This window comes from Cladophialophora immunda (genome assembly GCF_000835495.1).
Source record: "Cladophialophora immunda strain CBS 83496 unplaced genomic scaffold supercont1.2, whole genome shotgun sequence".
Taxonomy (NCBI): Eukaryota; Fungi; Ascomycota; class Eurotiomycetes; order Chaetothyriales; family Herpotrichiellaceae; genus Cladophialophora; species Cladophialophora immunda.
The window spans coordinates 5,687,959-5,713,600 of NW_015622542.1; the positions used below are offsets into that span (position 1 = coordinate 5,687,959).

The 25,642-nt window shown below is 52.7% G+C and overlaps 11 protein-coding genes across 11 annotated transcripts; 6 read left to right on the plus strand and 5 right to left on the minus strand.

Annotated features, from left to right (window-relative positions):
• Positions 1-1,018: 1,018 nt before the first annotated feature.
• PV07_04172 (serine/threonine-protein phosphatase 2B catalytic subunit) lies at positions 1,019-2,874 on the plus strand (the record flags this gene model as incomplete). Its single annotated transcript, XM_016390956.1, has 5 exons — positions 1,019-1,136; positions 1,188-1,519; positions 1,571-1,828; positions 1,883-2,784; positions 2,835-2,874. 5 exons carry the CDS (start codon positions 1,019-1,021, stop codon positions 2,872-2,874), a joined length of 1,650 nt encoding a protein of 549 aa, XP_016252858.1.
• Positions 2,875-3,996: 1,122 nt separating this feature from the next.
• PV07_04173 (uncharacterized protein) lies at positions 3,997-8,293 on the plus strand (the record flags this gene model as incomplete). Its single annotated transcript, XM_016390957.1, has 2 exons — positions 3,997-6,850; positions 6,959-8,293. The coding sequence occupies 2 exons, from the start codon at positions 3,997-3,999 to the stop codon at positions 8,212-8,214; spliced, it is 4,110 nt and encodes a 1,369-aa protein (XP_016252859.1). The 3' UTR covers positions 8,215-8,293.
• Positions 8,294-8,640: 347 nt separating this feature from the next.
• On the plus strand, positions 8,641-10,644 carry PV07_04174 (uncharacterized protein; the record flags this gene model as incomplete). The annotated part of the gene is made up of 3 exons (XM_016390958.1): positions 8,641-8,802; positions 8,870-9,180; positions 9,252-10,644. 3 exons carry the CDS (start codon positions 8,641-8,643, stop codon positions 10,642-10,644), a joined length of 1,866 nt encoding a protein of 621 aa, XP_016252860.1.
• Positions 10,645-11,338: 694 nt separating this feature from the next.
• PV07_04175 (uncharacterized protein) lies at positions 11,339-13,132 on the minus strand. The gene has a single exon (XM_016390959.1). The coding sequence runs from the start codon at positions 13,073-13,075 to the stop codon at positions 11,645-11,647; it is 1,431 nt and encodes a 476-aa protein (XP_016252861.1). The 5' UTR covers positions 13,076-13,132; the 3' UTR covers positions 11,339-11,644.
• Positions 13,133-13,225: 93 nt separating this feature from the next.
• Positions 13,226-14,499, plus strand: PV07_04176 (uncharacterized protein). The gene is made up of 2 exons (XM_016390960.1): positions 13,226-13,491; positions 13,542-14,499. Exons 1-2 carry the CDS (start codon positions 13,474-13,476, stop codon positions 14,370-14,372), a joined length of 849 nt encoding a protein of 282 aa, XP_016252862.1. The 5' UTR covers positions 13,226-13,473; the 3' UTR covers positions 14,373-14,499.
• Positions 14,350-15,549, minus strand: PV07_04177 (ribosomal protein L1). The gene is made up of 2 exons (XM_016390961.1): positions 15,212-15,549; positions 14,350-15,157 (listed from the first exon to the last, which is right to left on the minus strand). The coding sequence occupies exons 1-2, from the start codon at positions 15,496-15,498 to the stop codon at positions 14,494-14,496; spliced, it is 951 nt and encodes a 316-aa protein (XP_016252863.1). The 5' UTR covers positions 15,499-15,549; the 3' UTR covers positions 14,350-14,493.
• Positions 15,550-15,694: 145 nt separating this feature from the next.
• On the plus strand, positions 15,695-17,835 carry PV07_04178 (glutamate-tRNA ligase). Its single transcript, XM_016390962.1, has one exon. It carries the CDS (start codon positions 15,791-15,793, stop codon positions 17,432-17,434), a length of 1,644 nt encoding a protein of 547 aa, XP_016252864.1. The 5' UTR covers positions 15,695-15,790; the 3' UTR covers positions 17,435-17,835.
• An 86-nt stretch (positions 17,836-17,921) lies between these two features.
• On the minus strand, positions 17,922-19,758 carry PV07_04179 (uncharacterized protein; the record flags this gene model as incomplete). The annotated part of the gene is made up of 4 exons (XM_016390963.1): positions 17,922-18,990; positions 19,061-19,229; positions 19,281-19,659; positions 19,723-19,758. The coding sequence occupies 4 exons, from the start codon at positions 19,756-19,758 to the stop codon at positions 17,922-17,924; spliced, it is 1,653 nt and encodes a 550-aa protein (XP_016252865.1).
• A 745-nt stretch (positions 19,759-20,503) lies between these two features.
• On the plus strand, positions 20,504-23,670 carry PV07_04180 (cysteine synthase). The gene is made up of 2 exons (XM_016390964.1): positions 20,504-20,733; positions 20,790-23,670. Exons 1-2 carry the CDS (start codon positions 20,601-20,603, stop codon positions 21,803-21,805), a joined length of 1,149 nt encoding a protein of 382 aa, XP_016252866.1. The 5' UTR covers positions 20,504-20,600; the 3' UTR covers positions 21,806-23,670.
• PV07_04181 (uncharacterized protein) lies at positions 22,328-22,953 on the minus strand (the record flags this gene model as incomplete). Its single annotated transcript, XM_016390965.1, has 2 exons — positions 22,328-22,637; positions 22,754-22,953. The coding sequence occupies 2 exons, from the start codon at positions 22,951-22,953 to the stop codon at positions 22,328-22,330; spliced, it is 510 nt and encodes a 169-aa protein (XP_016252867.1).
• Positions 23,566-25,641, minus strand: PV07_04182 (mitochondrial DNA replication protein YHM2). Its single transcript, XM_016390966.1, has 3 exons — positions 24,925-25,641; positions 24,184-24,856; positions 23,566-24,128 (listed from the first exon to the last, which is right to left on the minus strand). The coding sequence occupies exons 1-3, from the start codon at positions 25,145-25,147 to the stop codon at positions 24,074-24,076; spliced, it is 951 nt and encodes a 316-aa protein (XP_016252868.1). The 5' UTR covers positions 25,148-25,641; the 3' UTR covers positions 23,566-24,073.
• Between the last annotated feature and the right edge of the window lies 1 nt (position 25,642).

Sequence of the window (25,642 nt, forward strand, 5' to 3'; positions counted from 1 at the left end):
ATGTCCGGGCACATACTGTGTGTGTCAAACATGTCTGGGTCACACTTCTCTGTCCGTATTCGAGCAGTCCTTCGGACAGCGGCGAGGTTGTCTTGGAGGGAGATCCGCGGTGACTTTGGCAACGGAAAACGACCCTCCAAGCCCGACTGCGGGTCGCCTGCAGCCTGATTGGAGAATGAGGTCACTCGTACCTAAGTGCCCTCAAGGTACCTGGCGAGCTGGGACTCTGACGATGACAAGTATACTAAAGCTTGCAGTGGTGTGGAAGGTAATACGGCGAATGGAGCTGAGGCGCGTGCCTCGCTTCCATCTCGGACCCCATGTTGTGATGAAAAGGCTCTGATCCCGCCCACTTTGCCCCTCCTTCAACAGAGCCCGCAGTCGTCGACCGTTTGATTTTGCCGTTGAATGCTCTCCTTTTAGTTCTCGGAGCCTTACTCAAGTCCAATCCTATCGTCCAAGCTTTCCTCTAGGCTTAACTGACTTGCATCCATCGCGCAGCATTTGGCTACACGGAGGCGCAACCCGTCGGTGCAGTTGGACTGGGTGCGTTTTAGTTTCTTGGAGAATTTCAGCCCTGGCCTGAATTGGATCTGGACCCTAAAATCCCAATCCTCCTGAAACTGGTCGACAATCCGACTCTTACTTACAGCTTCAGCCGCCCCCGATTTTCAACTGCTGCTGCCCACTTTTATTTTTCAGCTCTCGTCCCTGTTGTCGGCGTCCAAGACCTCTGCTCACCGTATTCTACTCTCCTTCGCGACACCTTCTGAGAAGTCCGTCACGACTCTTGATCATCTACTTCTTGGGTCTCCTCGAATAGGCCGAATCAACCCCCCTCCTGATAGATACCACCGTCAATCGTTCCTCCCGGCGCTAACACTACCACTATCGACTCTGCTGACCATTTCCTTCAACGAACTCGTCGGTATCTTTGGTTTCTCTATCCAAGTTCAGCTCTGCTATACTCCCATCGTCTCAAAGACCGTTCGCGCCAGGAGCGCACCTTGTGATCAAGATGGATGGCCCGTTACACAGAGCAGTGGTGGATAAGAAGCCCGTGCCCGAGATCGACTTCACATTGCATATCATGGAAGATGGGTCTCAGGTGAGCACTCAAGAACGAGTATGCAAGGGTAGGTTGCACAAGAGAATCCTCCCCAAGGCCATATCTGATGCAGTGGCAGATGTCCAGGCTCCCGCCATGCAACCTCCCACGAACGAACAGTTCTGGTCGTCCGCCGATCGATCGAAGCCGAACTTGTCCTTCTTGAAACAACACTTTTACCGAGAAGGTCGATTGACCGAAGAGCAGGCATTGTGGATCATAAGTGAGGGTACCAAGCTGCTAAAAGCGGAACCAAATCTTCTGGAAATGGATGCTCCTATCACCGTGTGCGGCGATGTTCATGGGCAATATTTTGACCTCATGAAGCTGTTTGAAGTCGGCGGAGATCCTGCCGAGACCAGATATCTCTTCTTGGGAGATTATGTCGACCGTGGATACTTCAGTATTGAGGTACGGGCCCCTCGTTTTACTCGAAGACATTTGTGCTGACGGTCTAATTAGTGCGTGCTCTACTTGTGGTCTCTCAAGATCTGGTACCCAAACACCTTATGGCTTCTCCGCGGAAACCACGAGTGCAGGCATCTCACAGACTATTTCACCTTCAAACTCGAGTGCAAACACAAGTACTCGGAGAAGGTGTATGACGCATGCATGGAATCTTTCTGTGCTTTGCCCTTGGCGGCTGTGATGAACAAGCAGTTTCTGTGTATACATGGTGGCCTGAGCCCAGAACTACACACCCTGGAGGACATCAAGAGCGTAAGCCATGCGAAGCTTTCGATTTGGTCATTGCTGTTGTGCTAATCCTGTCAGATCGACCGTTTCCGCGAGCCTCCCACCCATGGCCTGATGTGTGACATCCTCTGGGCTGATCCGTTGGAGGAATTCGGCCAAGAGAAAACTGGAGAGTACTACGTGCATAACCACGTCAGGGGCTGCTCCTATTTCTTCTCCTATCCGGCTGCCTGCAACTTCCTCGAGAAAAACAATCTGCTCTCCATCATCCGTGCACACGAAGCGCAAGATGCGGGATACCGTATGTACCGCAAGACGCGGACAACCGGCTTTCCCAGCGTCATGACGATCTTCAGCGCGCCAAATTACCTTGACGTCTACAATAACAAAGCTGCAGTTCTCAAGTACGAAAATAATGTTATGAACATCAGACAGTTCAACTGCACCCCGCACCCATACTGGCTTCCGAATTTTATGGATGTCTTCACCTGGTCTCTGCCGTTTGTCGGCGAAAAGATTACAGACATGCTTATTGCTATTCTCAACACCTGCTCCAAGGAGGAATTGGAGGAAGATACACAAAGCTCGAGCATGGAACCAGAGACGCCACCGTTTGGCGCAGATCCGGAATCCACCGAAGCCAAGCGCCGCGCCATCAAGAACAAGATTCTGGCTATTGGGCGACTTTCCAGGGTCTTCCAAGTCTTGCGTGAAGAATCCGAACGCGTCACCGAACTGAAGACTCAGTCAGGAGGTCGCCTGCCGGCAGGAACCCTGATGTTGGGTGCGGAAGGCATCAAGCAGGCCATCCACAACTTTGAAGACGCCCGTAAGGTCGATCTCCAGAATGAACGCCTCCCCCCATCGCCTGAGGAAATCGAGAAGCGCAGTGCCGAGGACAGGCGAGCTGCTTTGGAAAGAGCCGCTACCGAAGCAGAGAATGACACTAACCTGCAGGGTGTGGCAAGGAGAATCAGCTTGTAAGTGGTTCATTGTCATTCTATGAATGCTTTTTGGCTAACCCGATCAGTGGCTCCTCCAACCCACGCGGCCATCGTCGAAAGGAATGAGAGAGATCGAATACGACGAGAGAGAAGAATCGCAAATGATGCCCTCTTGATGATTGAACGAGTCCACGACTCCGGCCCCTCTCTCGAGGTTGACGAGTGGCAAGGCATACGCTTGTGCCGTTACACGTAGTGCGAACAAGTTGGGCTACAGGAAGTGCTTGGGGGCTGGCGTGGAGTGGAGTGAATGGAAGGGGACTAAGCCGCCACAGAGAGCGTGTGGTTGCAAGCAATGGTTGGCTGACAGGGCAGGATTGCAGGCACCGCTGTGCTGTCTGTGCGGACCAAGTGCCAAAGCTTCTCCTGGGATGGTGCTTGAAGTCGACTCATGCTGCAGAAATAAAAGGCCCATGACCTGCCCCGATCTCTGTTTTCCTTTTTTCCTGTTTTCCTTGGGATGCTTTTCCCTTCATGCCTCTGCCATGGCGGAGAATTGCCCATGGAGCAGGTGCATGCGAGGAACAAAGTGGCAGGCCTACCCTTGAAGGAGGACGGTGAGTACCCAGCGTAGAGGGCAGAGTCAGCCCCTGCAATTACGAGGTTCGACATTCAGCAAGCCCGAGCAAACCCCTGTCAAAGCCCCGATTTGCCTGACGAGGCAGAATCGCTTTACGCGTGGACGCGGTGCGCGAGGTGCGTGGACAGTGTGATTTGGCACCAGAGCCGGAGCAACGGGCGCCAGGGGTCGTGCCGCTCCTTCGTCGGGCGCCTGTTTGGCTCGCTACGGTGGCTGCGGAGGCTGCAATGGCTGCAACGGCCTCATGCACAGTGCTCACCGGCCATCACCACACTCACAACCAATCTCCTTCTCTCAATCATGACTCTCCAACCGGGTCACCTCCACCATTGACTCTTCCTCATGCCTCAGGCATTGATGTATCCTTCTTGTAGGCTCATACGCAGAGTCCAGCCTACAATTCAGATTTATTGTCCAGCCTTTTTTCAGCGAAGTTTCAGCGTAGATCAGATCAAAATCATCCCTTTAGTTGGATAACACCACGGAGCTCCTTTACCTCACGTCTAAAGGACAACTGAAGAGAAGCCGACTCTTGAACAGCTTTCCCCCGACCTGCCCGTATAAATACAAACTCGCTGGTCGGCGGTCTCCTCAACGTCAGAGTTGCCATGCCACCCACGCCCAAGGAGATCAGCGACAACATTGACAAGGCTATTGATGATTTAAATACACGCTGGGACCTGGGACTTCCAAGGCTCCATGGAAAAGCGTCTGCTCCAGCTGATGAGTCCGAGCGCTTGGCTGGGACATGCTCGAAGCTCATCCGATTCCTTTGCTTCAAGACGGATCAAACCACATCGGCTCTGCGCGAATTCGAGGGGAGAGCACGGCAAATTCACTCCCAATGGGTTTTCAAGCCCTCTCAAGAACGAGGCACTCTGCCTGTATTGCCCGTTACCAAGAGCCTAGTGGTGCGCAAGGCTGGCCTCGTGCGCCTGGGCGATTCCCAGCGGTCCGCACTTCTGGGGCTTCTGCACAACGTGTTGAAGGAATCGAAGGATAATTATGAGCTGGCACAAATGTCTTCTGCGTTCTCAATCCAGTCAGCTTCTACATCAGCTGTATCCTTGGCGACTGCTCCTACAACCCCCGTAAGAGAGGGAGTATCTCAAAGACAAGAGTCCTTCTTCACGCCATCGAGCAGCCCTGTCAACAAAATTGGGAATCTGCATATCGCACCCGTCGAGCCACAGTTGAAGCATCCTCTAACAATGTCCACAAAGCGCACAATCGGCTCTCCAAATGGGGTCAGTCCTCGCCCTGAATCTGAGTTTCCACCTGCTCACATTTTGCCACAGCAAAACAAGCGACAGCAGACACTCTCGGAGTTCTGCCATTTCAGACCCGCATCGCCGCCTCTCCCAGAAGCCCGAAACCTCCAAGTGCCGGACCCCATGAGTTTTGAAACTGCAGTATCTCCCGCTGCATCCTCCGTCTTCTCAGTCGCCGAGGGAGAGAACGCAGGGAGAAAGTCGAATGATACCTCCATGGTCAGTTCGCAGGATGAAGACTCGCAAGACTTGTTTCCAACCCAGGATTACAATGAGATTTTCGATGACGAAGAGTTCTCCACCTCTTTCAATGAATTGAGCAAGACTACAAGTCCGTTCGACCCAACCGACCTCAACTCCAACGGCCCTTTCATAAAACAAGCAATCCTGCCGTCAGATGTCCCATTCTGGTACTGTTGGGAATTGCACCGACTTGCGCCTGATCTTGGCCTAAAACCGATCGAGCTGTACCGGTCATTCGGAGAAATTCACAAGAAAACACCTGTTGCTTCGGAGGAATTTTGGCACAAGGTCAAGGAGGTTTGTCGTGCAAAGGCTGTGCGACCGCTGCCTCAGAAGTCCGACCTCCCCAGTTGGATTATGCAAAACAACAATTACATGGATGTGAAAACGAACAAGGTCGCCCATTTCACAGCTGCCCTGGACTGGAACGAAGACAGTTCCCAGGGACTGCTTAAACTTCGACTCAACGCCCTCCAGCTAGTGCAGTCAACCCGCTTCCATCGAAAATTTGGTGCCGACAGATTTCTAGCGCTTAACGGACCCCCATTCATGCTCCCCGACAAATTATGGTCACTCAGCTCCAAGAATCTGCCATTGTACGACAAGGTGATCGATTTTCTGGCGTCGGGCTCGCACTTCATTGCAGGACGTAGCTGGAGAGTATGCTTCATCGAGGAGGTGAAAGGGAGAACACGGCGCACTAAGGCGGAACCGCGGCGTTCAAGGATCATCCTCTTTGCCGAGACTGGGTTTGACATCGTCCCACGACCTCTCTTGAACCTCAACGTTGCAGATCTCAAGGTTGACGGCCAACACCAGAATATCACACGGCAAGGACTGATGCAATGGCATATGCCTCTGAATGCCAATTCCAATTCGATGGACCTCAAATTATTCTCCAGATGGAGCATTGGCTTCTCGAGGACAACTCCGACGATAGAGCTTCAGCGACATGAATTTTTGTACAGAGACGACGAACTTGGTGACCTACCTGGTGACGGATCAGAACGCAAGGTCATGAATGATGGCTGTGCGTTGATGTCCTACCCACTCGCCAAAGCCGTTTGGGCAGCGTACGGCGGCGAAGGTGAGCCACCCTCTGCTGTCCAAGGGCGTATCTCAGGCGGCAAAGGTCTTTGGTTGGTGGATTATCAGAACAAGTACACCCCTGTCAGTGATAGAGGTTACTGGATTGAAATTTCAGAATCTCAGCTCAAGATCAAGCCACACCCGCGTGACCGTCATGATGCGGATGCTGATGCCACTTTGCGAACGTTTGAGGTGTTGAAATATGCTAGCGAGTGCAAGCAGGCTCATCTGAACATTCAGCTGATTAATATCCTGGAGGACAGGGGAGTTTTGCGCTCGGTTCTTCAGGAAGCATTGCAATTGGATGTGCAATCGTTCTCAAGCACTCTTACGGAAGCGATGAACGACCCGAGATATCTACGGCTCTGGATGCAAGAACATGCCCCTTCGTCCCGACTTGAGGCTAAGAAAGTTTTGGGCTCATTTCCCGCCAACCACAAAGAGCAAATGAAGCTCCTGTTGGAATCTGGCTTTCATCCGCGGACATGCCAAAAACTCATCGCCAATGCTTATCGTCTGCTCAGTGACTACATGACCGATTACATGGACAAAATGTGGATTCAGATACCACACTCTACAGCTGTGTTCTGTGCACCGGACCCGTTAGGAGTGCTCGCTCCTGGCGAAGTGTACCTTGGTTCTTCAAGCTCTATCACACATCCCGTTACAGGGCTCAGGGAGAACACGCTCGAAGGTCTTGAACTCCTCGTGGCTCGAAATCCAGCGCACCTGGCATCTGACATGCAGAAATGCCGAGCGGTCTACAAACACGAGCTGCGACACTACAAAAATGTTATTCTGTTCCCACAGCGAGGAACCGTCCCTCTTGCATCTTTATTGTCCGGCGGCGACTATGATGGTAAGTGTTTGGTCCCAGACTCTCATATTGCTATAACTTCGACAATCAGGTCTTCACTTCCAGCTTAAGGTACAGAAGTGCTGACATGTCTCCTTGTGAGGGTGGCAGGTGATGTTGTGACATGTATTTGGGATCCTGAAATTGTGCGACATTTCTGCAACACCGACGTGCTACAAATGCCGACAGAGACTGAGTGCGATATGGTTCAGCGCTCAGAACCAATATCTGCGATTTTCAACGTTGGACGCCCCCTTGATGAAGCTTTCGAGGAGTATTTCCGCAAGTGTATTGCTTTCAATGCTCGGTCCAACCTGCTTGGCTCGTGCGCTGCAGAGCATGAGAAGTTGATCTATGCCCTGAGCCAAAAACGACACCCTAACAAATTAACACATTCTGGTGCCGTGAAACTAGCAGCTCTTGCAGGTTTTCTGGTCGACAGCACTAAGCAGGGTTGGGACCTGACAGAGACAATGTGGCATGAGATCCGTGCGAGAGCGAGTGGAAGCAGCCGCTTGCAAGATCCGGCGTATAAAGACGACACTCCTCGAAGGCAGCCAGGACCATACCTGAACGTAGTAGACTATCTCAAGTTTGATGTTGCCCAGGCCTTGAAGGAACAAGTCCTACGAGAATTCGGGGGATTAGACAAAGACCAAAAAGTCCTTAAATACGACAGGGATCTAAGTCGACATTGGCTTCACTGGTCGTCTGCGATAGAAGAGGACAGAAAAAGAAAGAGGCGTGAAGCTCGGTATCAGTCTGCACCAGACACTTCTAACACAACAGGATCTCCGCATCAAGAGGTCGAAGCACGAGCTATGACAGACCTGGAGAAACTCACCGACTTGTTGGAAGGCACGCATGGTCTCCTTGATCAAATAAAAGACCTGGATGCACAATGGAGCAGATTGGTCCCTCAAATGGGCCCTGACCCGACCCCGAGCGAAGGCATGGATTGGAGTAAGTACAGTATTGCCGTTGAAACTGTGTATGAGAAGTTTCGAGACATCCAACCGAAGCGGCTTGATCATGAGCTGTATCGTCGCTACGAGGCAGAAAAGGACCAACCCTTCTCCGACTGGGTTCTTCTCAAGGCGTCATGCCTACATATGGTGGTGTGCTCGAAAGGCTTTTTCCCAGCCTGGGTGTGGTATGTTGCCGGACGAGAACTCTGTTATTTGAAGGCTCTGCAACACACAGGCGGTATACAAATCGTTGTGTCAGAGATCCACGACCTTTACAAGGTGGACGCGAAGTTTGCCAGAGCCTTGCTGGAAGGTTGTCGTGGCGATGGAGCTGACGAGGAGAATGCCGTTGATGAAGAGTACTTGATGGATGACGATGTCGGATTGGAAATGGACTGATGGTTGGATTGGTACGATGCGAAAGATCGGGAGAGACCATGATACCCCTGGATTGCGTTCCACGATACCCCCTTTTGTTCTTGGTTGGAAATGTGAAGGAAAAGGTAGGACAGGCAAATTCCTCGACAGGAACTTGATGTTAGCAAAGGCCCCTGCGCTCAAGGACGCCCCCTTTTTTTTTCTGTTTCTTTGTTCCGAACCCCTCGACTTCTCCTCCTACGGGAATGTCGTCCAGCCACAGGCTCCCCGTTGCGACCACATTCATTCCGCCCTTGCCTATCTTTCCATGCGAGCATTCTTGCAAATGGCAATCGTGAATTTTTCGCGATCGCTTTTGGGCGTCGCGTCAGGACTTGAAGATGGCGACTATTCTCTTTTCAATGCTAACGGTGCAGTATTATGTTTTCTACCCAACAGCGCACCATCATGGCTGGCCAAGGCAACAAGACCGCGACGGCATACAAGATCATTGATATCTGTATCATCATGACACTCGCCTACAGCATCCTCTGCTTAGCTGTGTTTCTGAAAGCGAAAGGAGCTGTATGCTCGACAACTTCTTCAGGAGTGAATCTCTCCATTGCTTTTGTGAGTCTTGAACGGACGAAACAATACTCCTCATACCTCATAAGCAAAGTGCCTAACCGTTACTTAGTCCTTACCTACCATCATTATCATGGGGCTCCGGTGTTACCTCATGTTCCAGCAGAGGAGCAATTCTCTGCAGACTATATCTCCCTCGACCGCATCACCAAGGCTAGAGTCGGCTTGTACTACTTGTGTCCAAGTCCTGGTATTTTTGTGGATGATCCTGGGTTGTCTCAATCTCCTTGTCGCACTTCGAGCGCCCACGTGCCTGGGAGAGCCGTTGGAGGAATGGCAGAATGATTTGGAAGAGCAGAACTGGCGATACGGTCTCTCCTGCCGGATGCACCGTGCTGTGGTGGCCCTGTCGGTCCTGATGGCGTAAGTTGGCGTCCGGGCTATCCATGGAATCTCTGGACATGAGGCTTGCTGACCTTTCTGTGTTTGACCAGCATCTTCGTGGCCTCCCTCTCCTTCTTGGATCAACAACATTCAACTCGCCGTCGAACGGGCGTCTTGAACTGTTACTGCACCTGCCTGTCTCGCAAAGCTTCAACAGTCCATGCTCCGGCGCTCTCGGTATCCAGCAGCCGTTCCGGTTTGACAGTCGAGAAACACGGCCAACTCTTCCTTGTCCCCGAGCGCCGCCCAAGCAGGTTCGAGCACGAACAATGGTTACAGCGCCGCAATAGCTTGTCGTCCCAAAAGGCCATCTATCCACACAAACACCACTACTATGACCATCGGCACAGGTACCAACCGTATGCCTTCTCACAGAGCAGCCGATACTCGAGTACCCTGCGCTCGGTCTCTGAGGGTCGGTCCTTGGAATTGGGTGACCGGAATTCGTCCTTGTGCTCGTCTCAATCCTCTACTTCGGTGGGTACGAGGCCGTCGACTCGCGTCTCTACGGCCTGCTCGCGAAGCCGAGCTAATAGCAACCCGGAAAGGGGAGACCTGCGCCGCGATGCTACGACGATATCGGCGAATGGCAATAATGCAATGCCTGAAGTACCACCACTTCCTGCAGCTCCAGCACCGACCTGGTCTCCAGCTCTACACCATACGCCGCTGAGCGCAGATCCTACCATTCGAGCTCTGAGCACTGGTTCGGGGCTGACACTGGCGATGTACCATTCAAGATCATCTCCAGATTTGCTAGCCGCCCAAGCTGGAATCGCCAACACGCCCTCTGCAGTGGCAAAGTCCACCCCAACCAAGGACGGAATCACTGAGGTTTCGTCGTCTCCGCCATGCGCATCGACGAAGCGTGCGAAGAAGACCACCGCGGAGCCAGTATCCCCAAGAAAACCGGCATCACCAATGCCCACTGTACCACCACCCCCTCCTCCCGTTCAACGTCCAGCGCAAGCAGCAGCCCCTGCCATACCCACCCGCGCACCCGGCCATTCAACGACACCTCCCACGGCGACATCACAGACCGGCGCCGGCAACAGGGTCACAACTCGATCGAGGTCCGCTTCAACGTCAGCCGCTACCTCACGGTCGAACCTCCGCCGGCCCAGCCCCATCCGCTACCGCCATTATCATCAGCACCATCAGCACCAGCATCACCAGCACCCTCATCACTACCACCAGCAACACGCGCACGGGCTAGGCCCAAGCCAGATTCAACTGCCGCTGCAGCAGTACCAACACCAACGCGTCTGGCGGCGTGAGAACATGACCAACCCCTCGAGCATCTACTCAGCGAGCAGCTACGGGACCGAACGGACCACATCGGTCATGACGCGAGGGAGCACCACCGCCGCCGCACATGCGCCGACTCCAGGCCTGAGACCTGGCATTACCCCCACCACCACCACGAATGCAGCGCGGCAGTAAGTCCACTGAAGGCGCGCAGATCAGTTCGATCAAACATCGACCCAAAGAGGGCACGCGAGGGGGGACAAAAGAAAGGAACCTTCTGCTCTCCATGATGGCAAGGGAAAGAGTTGAGTTTGCCCTCATCAACGCCATCCATCCCTCCCTCCCTCACTCCATCTACCTCCCCCCGCACCATTTTATCGATCTGTTCATTCCATCAATCAACCCACCAGTCATCCTGTGGAGTTCCCAATGACAACCCGAGCGTGGGAGAAGCTGGGAACTCCACAGGATGACTTGTGTACCTGGGTACGCGCGAGTGAAATCACCTGGACGGAAACTTCGACAAGGGACTTCCAAGACAAGGGCGCAGGAAGGGGATGGCAAGGGGAGAGAGGGGTTTGTACCTGATTACAAGGAGGGAAAAAAAGGGGGGGCTATGGCTGGTCCCAAAAAGAAATAAGGGATAGATACTCAGCAACACGAGGAGGAAGAGTCCCGGTCCTGAAATCACGAATAGATGACTTCCTTTTGCGCTTCTCTCCCGTCACTCCCTTGCTTTGAGTTGCTCGCCCACCGCACCCTTTGCGGTACATTGCGTTGCATTGCATTTCATTGCACGACAGGTATAGCATCGACACGCCCAGGTACATATATGAAGCTCGTGAGCCCATGGACTCGCTTGCAGGGTATGTCTTGTTGCCATATCCATCGGCGATGCATTCTCCTGCTTCTTATTCATCGAGGTAATTATCATTCTCATTTTCATTCTCATTCCTCTTCGGGAACTGATTGTTGCTGGTGCTTTTATTGGTACAGAGTAAATTTCATTCCATCGTCCATTCAACCCGCACAGCCGTGTCCCAAGAACTCCTGTGCATGCATGCTAGGAATACCCTTCACCCAGTTTGCAAATACCTTTCCCGGGACCTCGCATCCTCTCCTTCACCTCACGGCATCTGCCGCAGCCGGAATTCTGCAATCGTTACATCGTGCCACCTCCAAGCTCCTATTTTCCTCAGTCGTGGGAACTCTTAACCTCCTCGACCTTCTTCGCCCCAACCTCCTTCCAATTCGTGCTCAAGGCGGTGCCATTGCTCTCATAGAAGCTCTTCATCATCGCTCTACGCGTGTCTTCGTCCGCCGAGGCGTAGAGTTTCTTGAAGAATCCATCGACAGGGTCGCCGCGCTCGAAGTCTGAGTCGTAGTCCCCGGCTTCGTCTACATCGGATGTGTCAGGGCTGGACTGGTAGTCTTTGGAGGCGTCATCTGGCTTTGCTTTGGTCTTCCCTTTGGATTTGGCTTTAGTTGTGGGTTTGGATTGCGCGTGGAGCTCGTTGGCGAGTTTATCCCAGTTCTTGGGGCCATTACGAGAGGAGGTTGGGTAGGAAGGTGGATTCTCTTTCGCGATGGCTGGTTGCGTCACAGTCGTGGCCGATGGGGAAGAGTTGGTGAGAGTAGACATTGATATCGGCCCAACATTCTCTTGGTCTTTTTCAGTGCTTGCTTTTGATGCCGGTGCCTTCAGAGGCGCAAGACCTTCCAGGTCATGCCACTTCCCTGCCTGCGCTTTCCGCAGCGTTAACTCGATCTTCGTGGAGAGGACGGCAGATCTGCTCTGGGATGGATCGATGAGAGCGAAGAGCGGGTCGAGGGTGAATGTGAATGTGGAGGATGGGTTCGAGGGATGAGGGAACGAGACGGAGACAGAGTCATCCTGGATATCGACATCGCAAGCCTCTTTGGGGACATTCTTTGCGTAGAGTGTCAGAGTCACTGCTTGCGGAGATTGGTACCATTCGTGTCGGATCTTAAACGGGGCTGATGCGGGCGCAGCGATGGATGGACTTGGTCCTGTCGTGGTCCCATCTCCGGCGGGCTTGGTAGTACCAGTTGTCGCAGCTGCTGCGTCGGTAGTGGTCGTCTTGACATCTTCCTCTTGCCCAAACTTATATGACCCATCTGCCTTTAGTTGTGTTTTGAGCCACTCCTTCATTTGTGCCTCGCTTGGCAGGTCAATCTCTGGATATTCCTTCTCCGACGACACTCTCTCCGACTCTGGAGCATCTTTCAGTTTTCCTTCCACCCTCGCCAGCCACATGTCACCCTCCATCTTCTCAGGTTTACTCGATCTCCATTTCGCCATTATCTGCAAAACCGCCTTGGCATCTGCATACCGTCCAAGCCCGTGAAGAGCCACAACTCGTCGCTGTTGCGCGGCCTGAATTTTCTCCCGCTTTGCACGTTTCTGGGCAAGGACGACAGCATATTCCGCATCCTTAAGAGCGAGGTCATGGCGGGGCGGCGAGAGACGCGCGAATGCGAGCGACCGTTGATTGAAGTAATCCGGAGAGTGAGGGTGGTCGATGAGCGCCCGGGTATAGAGCGAAACAGCCAGGGCGAAGTCTTTAGACTCGACAGCCGCGGCGCCTCGAGCAGCTAGATCCATGCTGTAAATAGTGTTGACCTATACAGAATTGTTATGTTGTATCGAAGTGAGGCTGGGTGCATTTGTGAGGGGAGTCAGAGTCCAAGAAGGTCGTGGCCCTTGCAGCTTTAACTCCGCATATTTAACTTAGATCCGATGCGTCGTCGATCCCCTCCACAACTCCCGCCAATTGCACATGTGTCTTTGACAGTGAACTTCCCCTTCATATGTGGAAGTAACTGCGCACAAAAGGACGAGTGTCGACTGCCATAGCCAATCTCGTCGACAGGCTCCCAGCCGCGCTTCTGCGAGGTCTTTTATCCTCGTGACCTTACGCTCGACAAACCACACAACATGAGGGAATCCAGCTGAAGAATGGCAAACACGAAGACGGTGCCTAGCATTCCAAGACAGTCAGAATGAGCAATCGCTTCTATGTGTGTAGCTTGCACGCCCACATTTGGACAATAGTTGACGAACCCATCAGTTTGGCGGCTCTGACTCTGGCTCGGATGTTGATGACAACGATGCCTCACTTCCCTTCCCCAAGCCATTAGAGCGCTCGACATTCCTGGCACCAGACTTTGATGCTGCAGCCTTCTTGTCCAGCCTGTCGAATCGATTTCAGACGCTTGAAGACTTGCAGACAGAGCTGCGCGAATTGAGCCAGATCCTCAACAAAGAGCTCGTCGATCTCGTCAATGACAATTATCAGGATTTCCTATTGTTGGGAAGTACGCTGTATGGCGGCGAAGAGAAGATCGAGGATATCCGACTAGGGCTACTGGGGTTTGAAAGGGATGTTAAAGCAGTCAGAGATAAAGTTGACGCACGAAGGAACGAGGTAGCAGAATTGTTGAGGCAGAAAAAGGCTCTGCGACAAGAAACAAGCGTTGGACAGGCACTACTCGAGATTGCGGAACGTTTAGATCTGCTAGAAGAGAAGCTCGAAATCTCGACACCATCCACTAAGCAGCCCGCAACCAAGGTCAAAGACCAACCCAGGGACGACGGCGGTGAGCTTTGGGATGACGAGTGGGTCGAAGAGACGACTACCAACGATATTGACGAGGAACTCGACTCGGTTGAGGTTGATGGCGTCCCTCCCAGACTGAAGCGAAGGACTGAGGAATTCCTGATCTTGAAGCACCTGGCGAGCAAACACAGTCCGCAGCACCCCTTCCTCCTGGCCCAAGAAGGGCGAATGCGCACGATCCAAGAGATCTTGCTTTCTGATCTCGAAATGACCATCAAACAGGAAACTGAGATCAAGAACAAACAAAATTTGCTGCAAATACGGGGGGCAATTGCAGAGTGATGTTTCTCCGACTGGGTTCTTGCTGTAGAGGGACAACTCTATTTCCATTTTTGCTACCTGTACGCCGAGGCTGAGCGACATATACCCCCAGTATAGTACACTGAAGAATCGAAAAGCTCTTTCAAACCACTGCCAATTGCTGGGGAGTAGCAGCACCCGGCGCTGGCTTGTAGAAGTCCCCATTCAAAGAGAAGCCAGGAGAATTGGTGGAGCTCAGAACCACCTCGTAGATCTCCTTGACAATCTGGTCACTCAACGCAGACGCATCTTTCTTCACTGCGTTAACGTACGCCTTCACATTATCCCTCAGCTGCTCTGGCGTAAAGCTCAATCTCCCCACCGCCATTCTCACCACGCCCTGTCTTTCTCTGTACGTACTACCGCCCATCGCATTTCTCACGGCAGGGCCCGGATTCGACACAACAGATCCCATCTTGATGTTCGGCATCAGACCTCTTGGTCCCAATATCCTCGGTATACCCTCTTTATTCATCTTTTGCAAAGACTCGGGCACGGCAATGCACCGGTCAAAATCGATTTTGCCAGCTTTAATTCGTTCAAACACTTCCTCTTCACCAATTAAGTGGGCGCCGGCTTCACGCGCTCGTTGCGCTGCTGTGGAATCGGGCGGACAAATCACCGCGATTTTGACGTCTGTTTTGACGGGATAGGGGAGGCGGATCGAATTGCGAACCACGGGTCCGTCTTTTTTGGTGCGGAGTTTGATGTGAATGTCATATTTTGGCGAGTCGGGCTCGTGGCCGATTTCGAATGCTTTGATATACCTGTTCCGGATTAGCAATGCCGGCGATCGTTCTGGATAGACTGTTTTGGCCTACCTCATTGCTTCACACAAAGTGAATTGCTCCATATCTTTGAGGTTATATTGCTTGTATGCCCTATGCTTCTTCCTTCTCCTCTTGATTTTCTCCCTTGCAGCCTTTTCTTTGTCTGATAGAGGCCGGGAACCACCTGCTGCAGACAGAACTGGGGCGGAAGAGAAGCATCGAGTAGCTGTTGGTATGCATGGTGTCGATGCACGTGTCAAGAATGGAGCAAGAAAGGAAGATGTCGTGAACCGACAGAGTCGTTTCGTAGCCATCGAGAGGCCTCGAGAAACCTCCATGGTTGAAAGGGAGCAAGCCAATTCAATGGCTAACTGCGTCGAATAATGTCCAACAAGTCTTTGCAGCTCTCCGTCTCCTCTGGCTAGGAAGGCTGGCGAATAAAAGGTTAGCTTGGCAGATTTGTCAGGTTTACGCGAGGCTGTTGCAGTCTGTGTCCCCGCCTAAAGCGTTCCGTAGAAATATTCAAACACCGCAGTCGAAATGACTCAACATTTGCCATAAGACAGTCACTCTTCTCCTTTATACCTCTCCCAATAGAGATTCTTTTCTTCAACCAGACAATCTTTCACTATGGCGACAAAGAATGCACCCAAGGCCAAGAAGGCCCCCAAAGTCAAGCAAATGGATCTACCCAATGCCGCCGCAGGCGTCGTCACACGCTTTCCTCCAGAACCCTCCGGATACCTTCACATAGGGCACTCGAAAGCTGCTCTTCTCAATGACTTCTTTGCTCACACTCAGTATCCTGGTGGCAAGTTGATCTTGAGGTTCGATGACACGAACATTGAGAAGGAGAATGTCGAGTATCAAGATGCAATACGCGAGGACGTTGCTCTACTAGGGATTCAACCCGACACAATCTCTTACACGAGCGACTACTTCGACCAAATCGATGAGTACTGTGTCAAGATCATCAAAGTCGGAAAGGCCTACGCTGACGACACCCCGGGCGACGTAATGAGCGCACAAAGATTGGCACGTGAGCCTAGTGTCCACCGAGACGACAGCGTTGAGGATAACTTAGCAAGATACGAGGAGATGAAGAAAGGCACCGAAGAGGGAAAGCGATGGTGTATTCGAGCAAAGATCTCCTATGCTAACGACAACGCCGCACTTCGAGATCCGGTGATTTTCCGATGTCCCAAGAATAACACTCACCACCACCGAACAGGCGACAAATACAAGGCGTACCCAACCTATCAATTTGCTTGCCCGATTGTGGACTCTATCGAGGGAGTGACCCACGCCCTGAGGACGACTGAGTACAATGATCAAGATGCGCAATACAAATGGATTCTCAAGGCCATCGATTTGCGGTGTCCCTATATCTGGACTTTCTCCAAGATTCAGTTCGTGCGCACGCTGATGTCGAAGCGAAAACTGACGAAACTGGTCAATGCCGGTATTGTGTCAGGCTGGGACGATCCCCGCTTCCCAACCGTTCGAGGTATCCGGCGGCGCGGCATGACTGTCGAAGGTTTGCGGGATTTCATGATCAGTCAGGGACCGAGCAAGAATGTGGTCAATATGGACTGGCATACTATCTGGACCATGAACAAGAAAGTGATTGATCTGACAAGTGCGCGATACACTGCGATTGACGACAACCACGTCCTTTGCAAAGTCAAAGGCGTGCCAAAGGAAGCGCCCTATTCAGAGATAAAACCCAGACACGCGAAATATGATCTCGGAGAGAAGAAGGTTTGGTACAGCTCTAACATCATCATCGAGCAAGAGGATGCGCGGACCTTCGCCAAAGACGAAGAAATCACGCTTATGAACTGGGGAAACGCGTATGTGCGGGATATCCAGTATGAGAAAACCACCGACAAAGCAGACATCACCGACGGTGTAAACGCATTGGGCAACGTTGCTTCCCTCGAACTCGAACTTCACCTCGACGGCGACTTCAAAGCCACAAAGAAGAAGATCACGTGGCTTTCCAAAGACCAGGACCTCTGCCCGGTCCAACTCGAAGATTTCGATCATTTACTCTCCAAGGACAAGCTGACAGAGGAGGAAGAAACTCACTGGGAAGACTTCCTGACCCCCAAGAGCGAGTTCAAATCTACCGCGTTGGCTGACTGCAATGTATGGGACGTCAAGGAGGATGATATCATTCAATTTGATCGCAAGGGCTACTTTAGATGTGACAAGGCGCCAACGAAGGAGTCAAAGGGTGTCTTTTTCAAGGTACCGACGGGCAAAGAATAAAAATAGGGTGAAGATGAGGAAAGGAACAAAAAAGCTCCGCAGACCAAATGAGGATGAGTGATGATTTCGAGGGTAGAAAATGCCCAGTCAAGATACGGCAAGACACCTGGAGCGCTGCGCTAGAGCGTACAACGCTTTGCTATGATTGCTACCTGTGACGCTACGGCGTCTTCTTGAGCTTGGGTCATCATGCTAGATAGACATGGTTCTCATGCTGCTGTCATGAAAAGTCACGAGAGATTACACGCTGCGATCAAGAATGAGATGACGCAAAGATTAAAGAATCTATTTGAGCTCTGTTTTTCTGTAGTCTTGATGCTGAGCCTCTGTTCTGGACACGACGGGAACCGTTGACAGAGTGTCTTGAACAGGGCTATATATCGATATCTTGTCTATTGCGGCTCATAGTTGGATGGCGTTACTTCATTTTCTTCCCATCCCCATCGTTAAGGCAGCTATCCCCAACAAGCTCCTCTGTCAAAACGATCTACATCCAAGCACTCCTCTCCCCCAACCTCATCCCCTCGGGCTCTCTACCCATCCCACTCCTTCCGACGAGCACCTCCCCTTTGCCTCTCCTCAAGAACGTCCCGTCGGTAGGCTTTCCCAGGATACCTGCGCCGGGTCCGCGACTCACTTCGACGTCGCGGTCCCACTTGACTTCGCCCCGCAACAAGACGTACCTGGGCCAATTGCACACTCGAAAGCCTTCAAAGGGGGTGTAGTCGATACTGTGGTGCAGCATTTCATTGGTGATTTCAATCTTTTCACTTGACGCCGCGGCGGCGGCGGTGGTCACAGGATGGTGCGGAGGGTACCAGATGACCAAATCGGCGTCGTAGCCCGGGGCGATACTGCCCTTTCTCCCGGAGAGGCCGTACATTTTGGCCGGGTTCGTCGAGGTGAGTTCCACGAACTTTGGCAGAGTCAGTCTCCGTGCGGGTGAGATTGACGGGTCAGGGTCGGTCGCGGCGGAGAAGAGGATGGGCAGTCGTGTTTCGATGCCGGGCAGGCCGTTGGGGATCTGGGCGAACGTGGGTGTCGAGTTCGTCTTCTGGGCTTCGACAAGGGGCTTGCGTTTCCCTTGGGGACTGTGGTATTGGCTGGGGGCGTGGTCGGAGGATATCACCGTGATGGTCCCGTTGTTCACGCTGTCCCAGACACTCTGCAGGTCGGCTTCGGCGTGGCGGAGGGGAGGTGCGCAGACGTGTCGTGCCCCTGCCCATTCGTCATCCTCGGTATCCCCATGTTCATGACCGTGGACACCATTGGCCTCATCGACGACCGGGAATCTAGTCACGGCCAGTCTATCCGATAGCAAGTACATATAATGCGGACATGTCTCTGCGTGGATCGGTAGCATTTGCTTTGATTGTGCTTTCCTTGCATGAGACAGGGCGACGGGGCTAGACATGTGGACGATGAGGATTGGCGTGGATGTAAGAGTGGAGAGTGAGATGGCACGATGGGTGGCTTCCGACTCGGCGATCTGAGGGCGCGCGAGGGCATGGTATTTGGGTAGAGTATGAGAGTTTTGCAGGAGACGAGTCGTTATCCTGTCACCATTGTCAGTAGGCAATGCTTGCCATCTGTTGCCAGTCTTTGATAGACACAAGGGAGACATACATGTCAATCATATCCGCATTCTCGGCATGCACCATCACCGTCATGCCCACTTCTCTGCATCTCATCATCACCTCTAGCATCTCTTTGTCCCCCAACCTGAAGGCCGGGTACGTCATGTACAGCTTGACGCTCGTGATGCCTTCCTCCTCGACCATTCTTTTCAGCTCGCCTTCGTTTGCGGGATTGGGCTTGCCATCGACCTTTGCCTTGACTGCCCGACCCAAGATTTCCGGGCTTGGCCTCGTGAGAATCAAATGGAAGCCATAGTCCACATAACTCTGCCCTCTTGCACGGGAATGATACTCCTCCAGCACGGGAAACAGACTCTCGTCCGTCCGCTGTTGAGTAGCGAATGCGAGAATCGTGGTGTTTCCCCCACAAAGCGCCGAGCGGGATCCAGAGAGCCATTTGTCGCCTGTAGGGGCGTTGTCTTGGTGGAGATGCACGTGGGAGTCAACGCCGCCAGGAGTCACATACGCGCCTTCTGCGTCGATGATTTGTGTGTGTGCATTCGCTGGAAGGGAAAATGCAATGGCGACTATTTGGCCGGATTTGATCCCGATGCTGAGGCCTGGTTGGAGGATTTCGGTTGCTGTGACCTTTGGGATCAGGGAAAAGGGGGACTCAGCCTTGTATAACCCTCGGGATGGGGATAGACTTACGATTGTAGCATTTTTGATGACGAGGTCAAGATCCATCGTCTCTCAGGCCTCTGAACTTGAGAGTATATATAAGACGGCCTTTATCTTCTCTGGATAAAGACAGAAGCTACTGTACCCGATTTGATCGCCCTGGACAGCCGCGCTCCGACCTCCAGAGTGGTGGGAAAGAAAATGGGCTTGCAACAACCGGCCAGTAGCCGAGGACAAGAGTACCTGATACAAGGATAAGTAGAATGATAGCACTCACCAGATTTTACGAATACATGTCAACATTGTAAATTGGGTATCCGATTATTCGCAGAATCATAGATCGCGGTTGGAATATGGATGCTAGATCTAGCGGATAAGTCCGATATGTAGTGGTGTTTTCCGGGTCAAATAAAGACTGCCGACAGAGACTGTTGCTGGTCTTATAAACTGAGAGTTTTCTCAATTGCGCGTCATAGTGTACTGCGACTCCTCGACGGATGGAAGGAGGGAGGATAGACAAGGAGGGCATATTTCTCGTAGGTCCTCCAGTCTGGCGCCGTTTGAAAGATTGGGAGTGGGAGAATAGACATGACCACTCGACTCCACAACGTCCAGCTCCATCAGCTTGAGACAGGCAGTATGCTATATCTAGGACCGTTGTAGTGTCTGGATTGTAGCCTTGTCTGAATAGAATAGGTATCGGTAAGGAGTCGCAGAAGCATTTGAAGAGGCCCACAAAGTTATGTCAGCAGCCTCGGCCAATTGAATGATGCAATTGGAGATTTTTTCCTTTGCAGCTCCTCGACCCTCCGATCATCCCACTGCTCTTCGTTTTGGGGGACTACACGACTTAGACACACGCGCTCCCCCAGAACAACAGTCTCAACCTCCTGCGTTCCTGCTCAGTCATGGCCAACGCTTTGCGGACGTCGGTCCGACGCTTTACGACCACAGCTGTTCGTGCAGCGGCTGCCGAGCCAGTTAACGCATATGGGATCCGCGTCTCCAAGGCCCAAGGAGTGGTTGACACGCTTACAGGAGGTATCTTCCCATACATCCCTGGCAGGCCATGATCTCCAATACTGACCAGAACACAGCAATCGGCAATACTCCTCTGATAAGACTACAAAAGCTGTCCGCCGAAACGGGTTGCAACATCTTGGGTAAAGCCGAGTTCCAAAACCCCGGCGGTAGCGTCAAGGACCGTGCGGCCCTATATGTTGTGAAAGATGCAGAAGAGCGAGGTCTGCTGAAGCCAGGAGGCACCGTCGTCGAAGGGACTGCCGGCAATACTGGCATCGGGCTGGCACACGTCTGCCGGGCGAGGGGATACAAACTGGTCATCTACATGCCAAACACCCAGTCACAGGGCAAGATCGATCTCCTGAGACTGCTGGGTGCCGAAGTATATCCTGTTCCAGCTGTTGCGTGGGAGAACCCAGAAAACTATAACTGGCAGGCCAAGAGACATGCAGAGAGACTGCGGAAGGAAGATCCCGAACACGGTGCTGTATGGACAAACCAGTTCGACAATACTGCCAATCGCCTGGCGCACGTTGTAACGACAGGACCAGAGATCTGGGCGCAGACAGATGGCAAAATTGACGCGTTCACTTGTGCGACTGGAACTGGTGGGACACTTGCCGGCGTCACTCGATACCTCAAGGACGTCAGCAATCACTCCGTCAAGTGCTTCCTGGCAGATCCTCCAGGCTCGGTCCTCTATTCCTACATCACCTCCGGCGGCCAGCTCAAAGAGAGAACGGGTAGCAGCATCACCGAAGGCATTGGGCAAGGTCGTGTGACCGACAACCTGAAGCAGGAAGTCAATGAACTCGACGGCGCTCTAAATATCTCCGACGAGAAGACTATTGCCATGGTGTACCGCTGCTTGGACGAAGAGGGGCTGTACCTCGGAGCCAGCAGCGCACTGAATGTGGTCGCCGCGAAAGAGGTCGCGGAGAAGCTGGGGCCCAACCACACGGTTGTCACCGTCTTGTGCGACGGAGCATACAGATATGCGGATCGGCTATTTAGCGACAAGTGGCTGAAGAGTAAAAACCTGAGAGAAGCGATACCCCAGCATTTACAGAAATACATTGTGTTGCCATAGAACAGTCGGAGCAAACGCCAAAGCCAGTCCGAGACCATTGAGCAGTGAACACTCTCACACCACGTACTCGAAACACGGCGTTTACGGATTCAATCCGATCATATTCTATGGACGATTGATGTATTCGCCGGGCGACCGAGCGATAAGCCATGGCATCCAACTATTTCGATCAAGTCCCGGGCTTTTCATCTCAGCTGAGACTGTCAGAGTGTGAAAGGTGCGTTGATTGCTTGCCTAGAGCCCTTCAGGCCCAAGGGCAAGACGATAAACGTTGTAAACACAAGAGGTCGGTGACGGTCATGTGATTAGTAATCATGTGATACTGATCACGTGGCAATTTTGACAGAGACGAGCTCTTCCTATGAGACTTTCCGACTCCGTCTCCCTACCAGGCCTTGGAGACGATCCAATGGTTTTCAACTCGCACACAAGAACATCCGCCGCCACGGCCTCCTCTGGTCATGAATGCTTTCTAAGTCATGACCTCCACTTGCGCACCTCTTTGGGTAACGACCTGGTTGCTCAAAACCCGCGCATGGCCAGCTGCTTCTTCTCGTCACTCTCATAGCACTGAATTGCCCCGATCCAATACTGCGTGTGGTGGCAGACGTCCTGGGAGTTGTCGATGCTCCAGCTCCCGTCACCGGTGCAGTCGTGGTTCTTCCACAGCATGCACTCGGCAAAGACGCCTGTGCACTCGGTGATCCAGACGTTGTTCATGTCGATCAGGAGAGAGTGGCACGCGAAGTCGTTGATGACGTACTCTTCGACCGAGTGCTGGCCGCAGCCGGCGTCGTTGAATTCGAAGATGCAGCACTCGGTGCAGGTGGAGCTGGGTCGCGGGTCAGGTAAGGTCAGCCAACAAGAAATCATCCCCGAGGTAAAGGATCGGCAAGCTTTCTGTGTGGGATGTGACAAGATGAGCGAAAGAGTGAAGTTGTGGCTTACCATCCCGCCTGGTTTTCGGGTTGGGTTGGGCCGCAGGAAGCTTGCTGGGTGAGGTTGCGAGGCGCCAGAAATCGAACACCGCTCGCGACAGACAGGTCTGCTGTTGGCGGCGGCATGGCGGCGGCGAGGTGCAGATTGACCAGCATCGAGACAGCCAGCGCGGCGAGGAACACGACGACGTTGTTGATGGTGCAAGTCATGATGAGCTTCTTGGTCCGTTGATGATGGTTTGATCGTGAGCTCGGCGTGTGTGCACGGGGTTAACGAAGTGTGATGTTCAAGTGAGGAAACTAGTCCAGACAGAGAAAAACGAGAAGATACGGTGATGACCAGACCGCGAACTTGCAGAGTCTCGCTCGTGCTTCACTGAACAAGTGAAATTCACGCATGCCATCCTTTGTCACTGTCGTCGTCACTGCGGCTGCCGTTACGTCTTTGCTTCATACTAAGCCTAGACATGTGAAAGCATCAAGTCAAGACAACCCTCCCTTTTCTGTGTAGCAGAGGTACCTCTACGCCGGAAGATCCACATATCTTACGAGGATTTAACATGCTCCGATGCCTCAGTCAGACACGACATGCAAGGGTCAAAAAGCATCGCAAAGCACTCGTGACGGCGTGACGGTTTGACGCTGCGTCGAAGTCAAAAGCAGGGGATGCGAATGCAGCGGAATACAGCACGTACAAGATCAAGGTGCGACGCAAAGGGACTGGCTGGCAAAAAGGCTGGGAAGGAAAATGAAAAGCAATGAAAAACATCCTCCCGACGACGACGCGGTACATGGATCACACACACGCGCAAGAAAGAAACCTCCAAAGCGAATGGGTTTTGTATTCGTCGTGTCCTGTGCAAGATGCTCCCTGCAACAAGCTTCTTCTGTGGTAGTCAAAAAGTATAGAATAAGCGACACTCGAGCCCACAGGAAAGCTCGATCTCAGCTGCCCAAGAACCTCATGATGACCACCTTCTATTCCCATCCTTTGAGTCACGTCTCACAGGCAAGCTGATGCCGTGGCATGTGCAAGGCAATCAAAAGCATACCAAACAACAAGAGGAACAAGCAAACCAAAACCGGCTAAGATTTTTATGTCGTTCAGGGCAGAAGAGAAACGCCAGTGCACGCCATAGTCCGAAACTTCTATCAATCATCTTCTGCCTTCCACCTTCCGCGTGCAACATGTAAGTGGATGCATGCAAAAGGCCCATGGGAAGGATGAACCACAGAGACATTACCAGCCCAGGTTCATCCCCAGCCGACTCGAGGGATCCACCCAAGCAGCTTCAAGTGGATCCCGAAATCCAGAATCTGAGTATGTCGTTTAGTGCTTCGCGGTGACCGCCTCGCCGGTGAGTTTCTCGACGGCTTCTTTGGCACTGTTCAGACGTCAGTATATGCTTCTGAAATATGAGACACAAGGCAAGAACATACATATCGCCCAGGGCAACCATGCAGATTGTCTGCCAGATACCCAGCCCGATACGGGGAGTGACACCACGGTACAGGCCCTTGAGGCCGTTGGTGCTGTAGATGTAGTTCAAGGTCTTCCCGACGGTCAAGTTCTTGGGGCGGTTCGGGTCGTTGGACTTGCTTTGCATCTCGACACGGATGACTTCAATGGGCTGGTTCCAGGCAGACAAACCACCACCGAGACCGCTAGCAAGAATCTTCTCTCCCGCGTTCAACTTCTCGCCGTTTTCTTTGCCAGTGACTCTCCGGATACCGGTCTCTGCGAGTCTGGAAAGCCCGAAACGGGAGCCCCAGTTGGTGACTTGACGGATGGCAACTGCGTTAACGCCCTTGTTGATACCCCTGATGCCCTCTTTCTTGTAGATGTTTGCGAAAGTTGTGAACGTAGAGGGGGGTTTCACACCCTGCGCGGCAAGTTTATGCTGGGTGATTTCCACGGTTTTCATGCACGTGCAGAAACCCATGGTTGCGTAGGCTTGGGCCATACCGCCCACCATGCCACCTGTGATACCGGCCACGAAGCTGTTGGCACCAAAGGTCTTTGCATAGTACTCGGCTTCTGAGGCGACGAAGAGCAAGACAGCACCCTTGGTAGAGGCTTCGATCCAGGCCCACGGAATCAGGCCCTGGTAGACTACACATTGCAAGAAATCAATCAGCCGAGGTCTTTTCACGAGTAAACTCGAGTGCGGATTGTCTTACATCCAAAAACACCACCGCGTCCCCATATCCTCGACATGGCCCCGGCGAAGGTGTCAGTTCGATGGGCGGCCATGGTGGTCTTGACAACTTCCAGCGGTTGTCCTAGAGTAGTGACCTCGAACATGTTGAGACCAGCGCCGAGGAGCAGGTTGCTGAACTTGACGGGCTTCTTCTCAATCGTTTGGGCCGGAGGCGCAGGTGCCAGGACTGCTTGAGCGGACATTATTGGCAGATCTGCGATATTGTCTACCCTGACCAAGGGAGGAGGTCGGCTTCGTCGCCTTGAGGATTAGAGAGTAGGAGCGAGGAGAGAGGCACTGTTGGGCAACAGGGGGTTGGGCAAGTGTGAATGCTGCAAGATACAGACACAAATGGCTACCGTGGTATGTATGGCCTTGTACCGAGTATAGGAGACAAAAAAGCAGGAGCGGAGATTAAGAAGACACAAGAGTAGCGATCAATCTGACAGTGATGCAAGTGACAAAAAGTCCGAGATCGTTTTGTTCAGCTCCCTCGGCGAAGAAGGACGAGATGACCATCGTTGAATATCGGCGCAGGCGCCTCGACCAAACCCCCATTCGGGCCAGAAGCAGATTAGTGGCTCTGCCTTCGGCGTGTTGAGCGGACATGGCTCTAGCAGCTGAGGTGCCCGGCGCCCCCATTTCCCCCCCAAGCTTCATCACAACCCATGCATCGCCCTGGGCTTCGGACGCCGCCT

Bases quoted from the DNA above. Each gene is read 5' to 3' on its own strand.
- PV07_04175 (XM_016390959.1), bottom strand. From the start codon at position 13,075: ATGGATCTAGCTGCTCGAGGCGCCGCGGCTGTCGAGTCTAAAGACTTC.
- PV07_04177 (XM_016390961.1), bottom strand. From the start codon at position 15,498: ATGGAGGTTTCTCGAGGCCTCTCGATGGCTACGAAACGACTCTGTCGG. The intron at 15,158-15,211 runs GTAGGCCAAAAC...AATCCGGAACAG, and splicing joins ACTTTGTGTGAAGCAATGAG to GTATATCAAAGCATTCGAAA.
- PV07_04178 (XM_016390962.1), top strand. From the start codon at position 15,791: ATGGCGACAAAGAATGCACCCAAGGCCAAGAAGGCCCCCAAAGTCAAG.
- PV07_04182 (XM_016390966.1), bottom strand. From the start codon at position 25,147: ATGTCCGCTCAAGCAGTCCTGGCACCTGCGCCTCCGGCCCAAACGATT. The intron at 24,857-24,924 runs GTAAGACAATCC...TGCAATGTGTAG, and splicing joins ACGCGGTGGTGTTTTTGGAT to TCTACCAGGGCCTGATTCCG. The intron at 24,129-24,183 runs GTATGTTCTTGC...ACGTCTGAACAG, and splicing joins ATGGTTGCCCTGGGCGATAT to TGCCAAAGAAGCCGTCGAGA.
- PV07_04180 (XM_016390964.1), top strand. From the start codon at position 20,601: ATGGCCAACGCTTTGCGGACGTCGGTCCGACGCTTTACGACCACAGCT. The intron at 20,734-20,789 runs GTATCTTCCCAT...ACCAGAACACAG, and splicing joins GGTTGACACGCTTACAGGAG to CAATCGGCAATACTCCTCTG.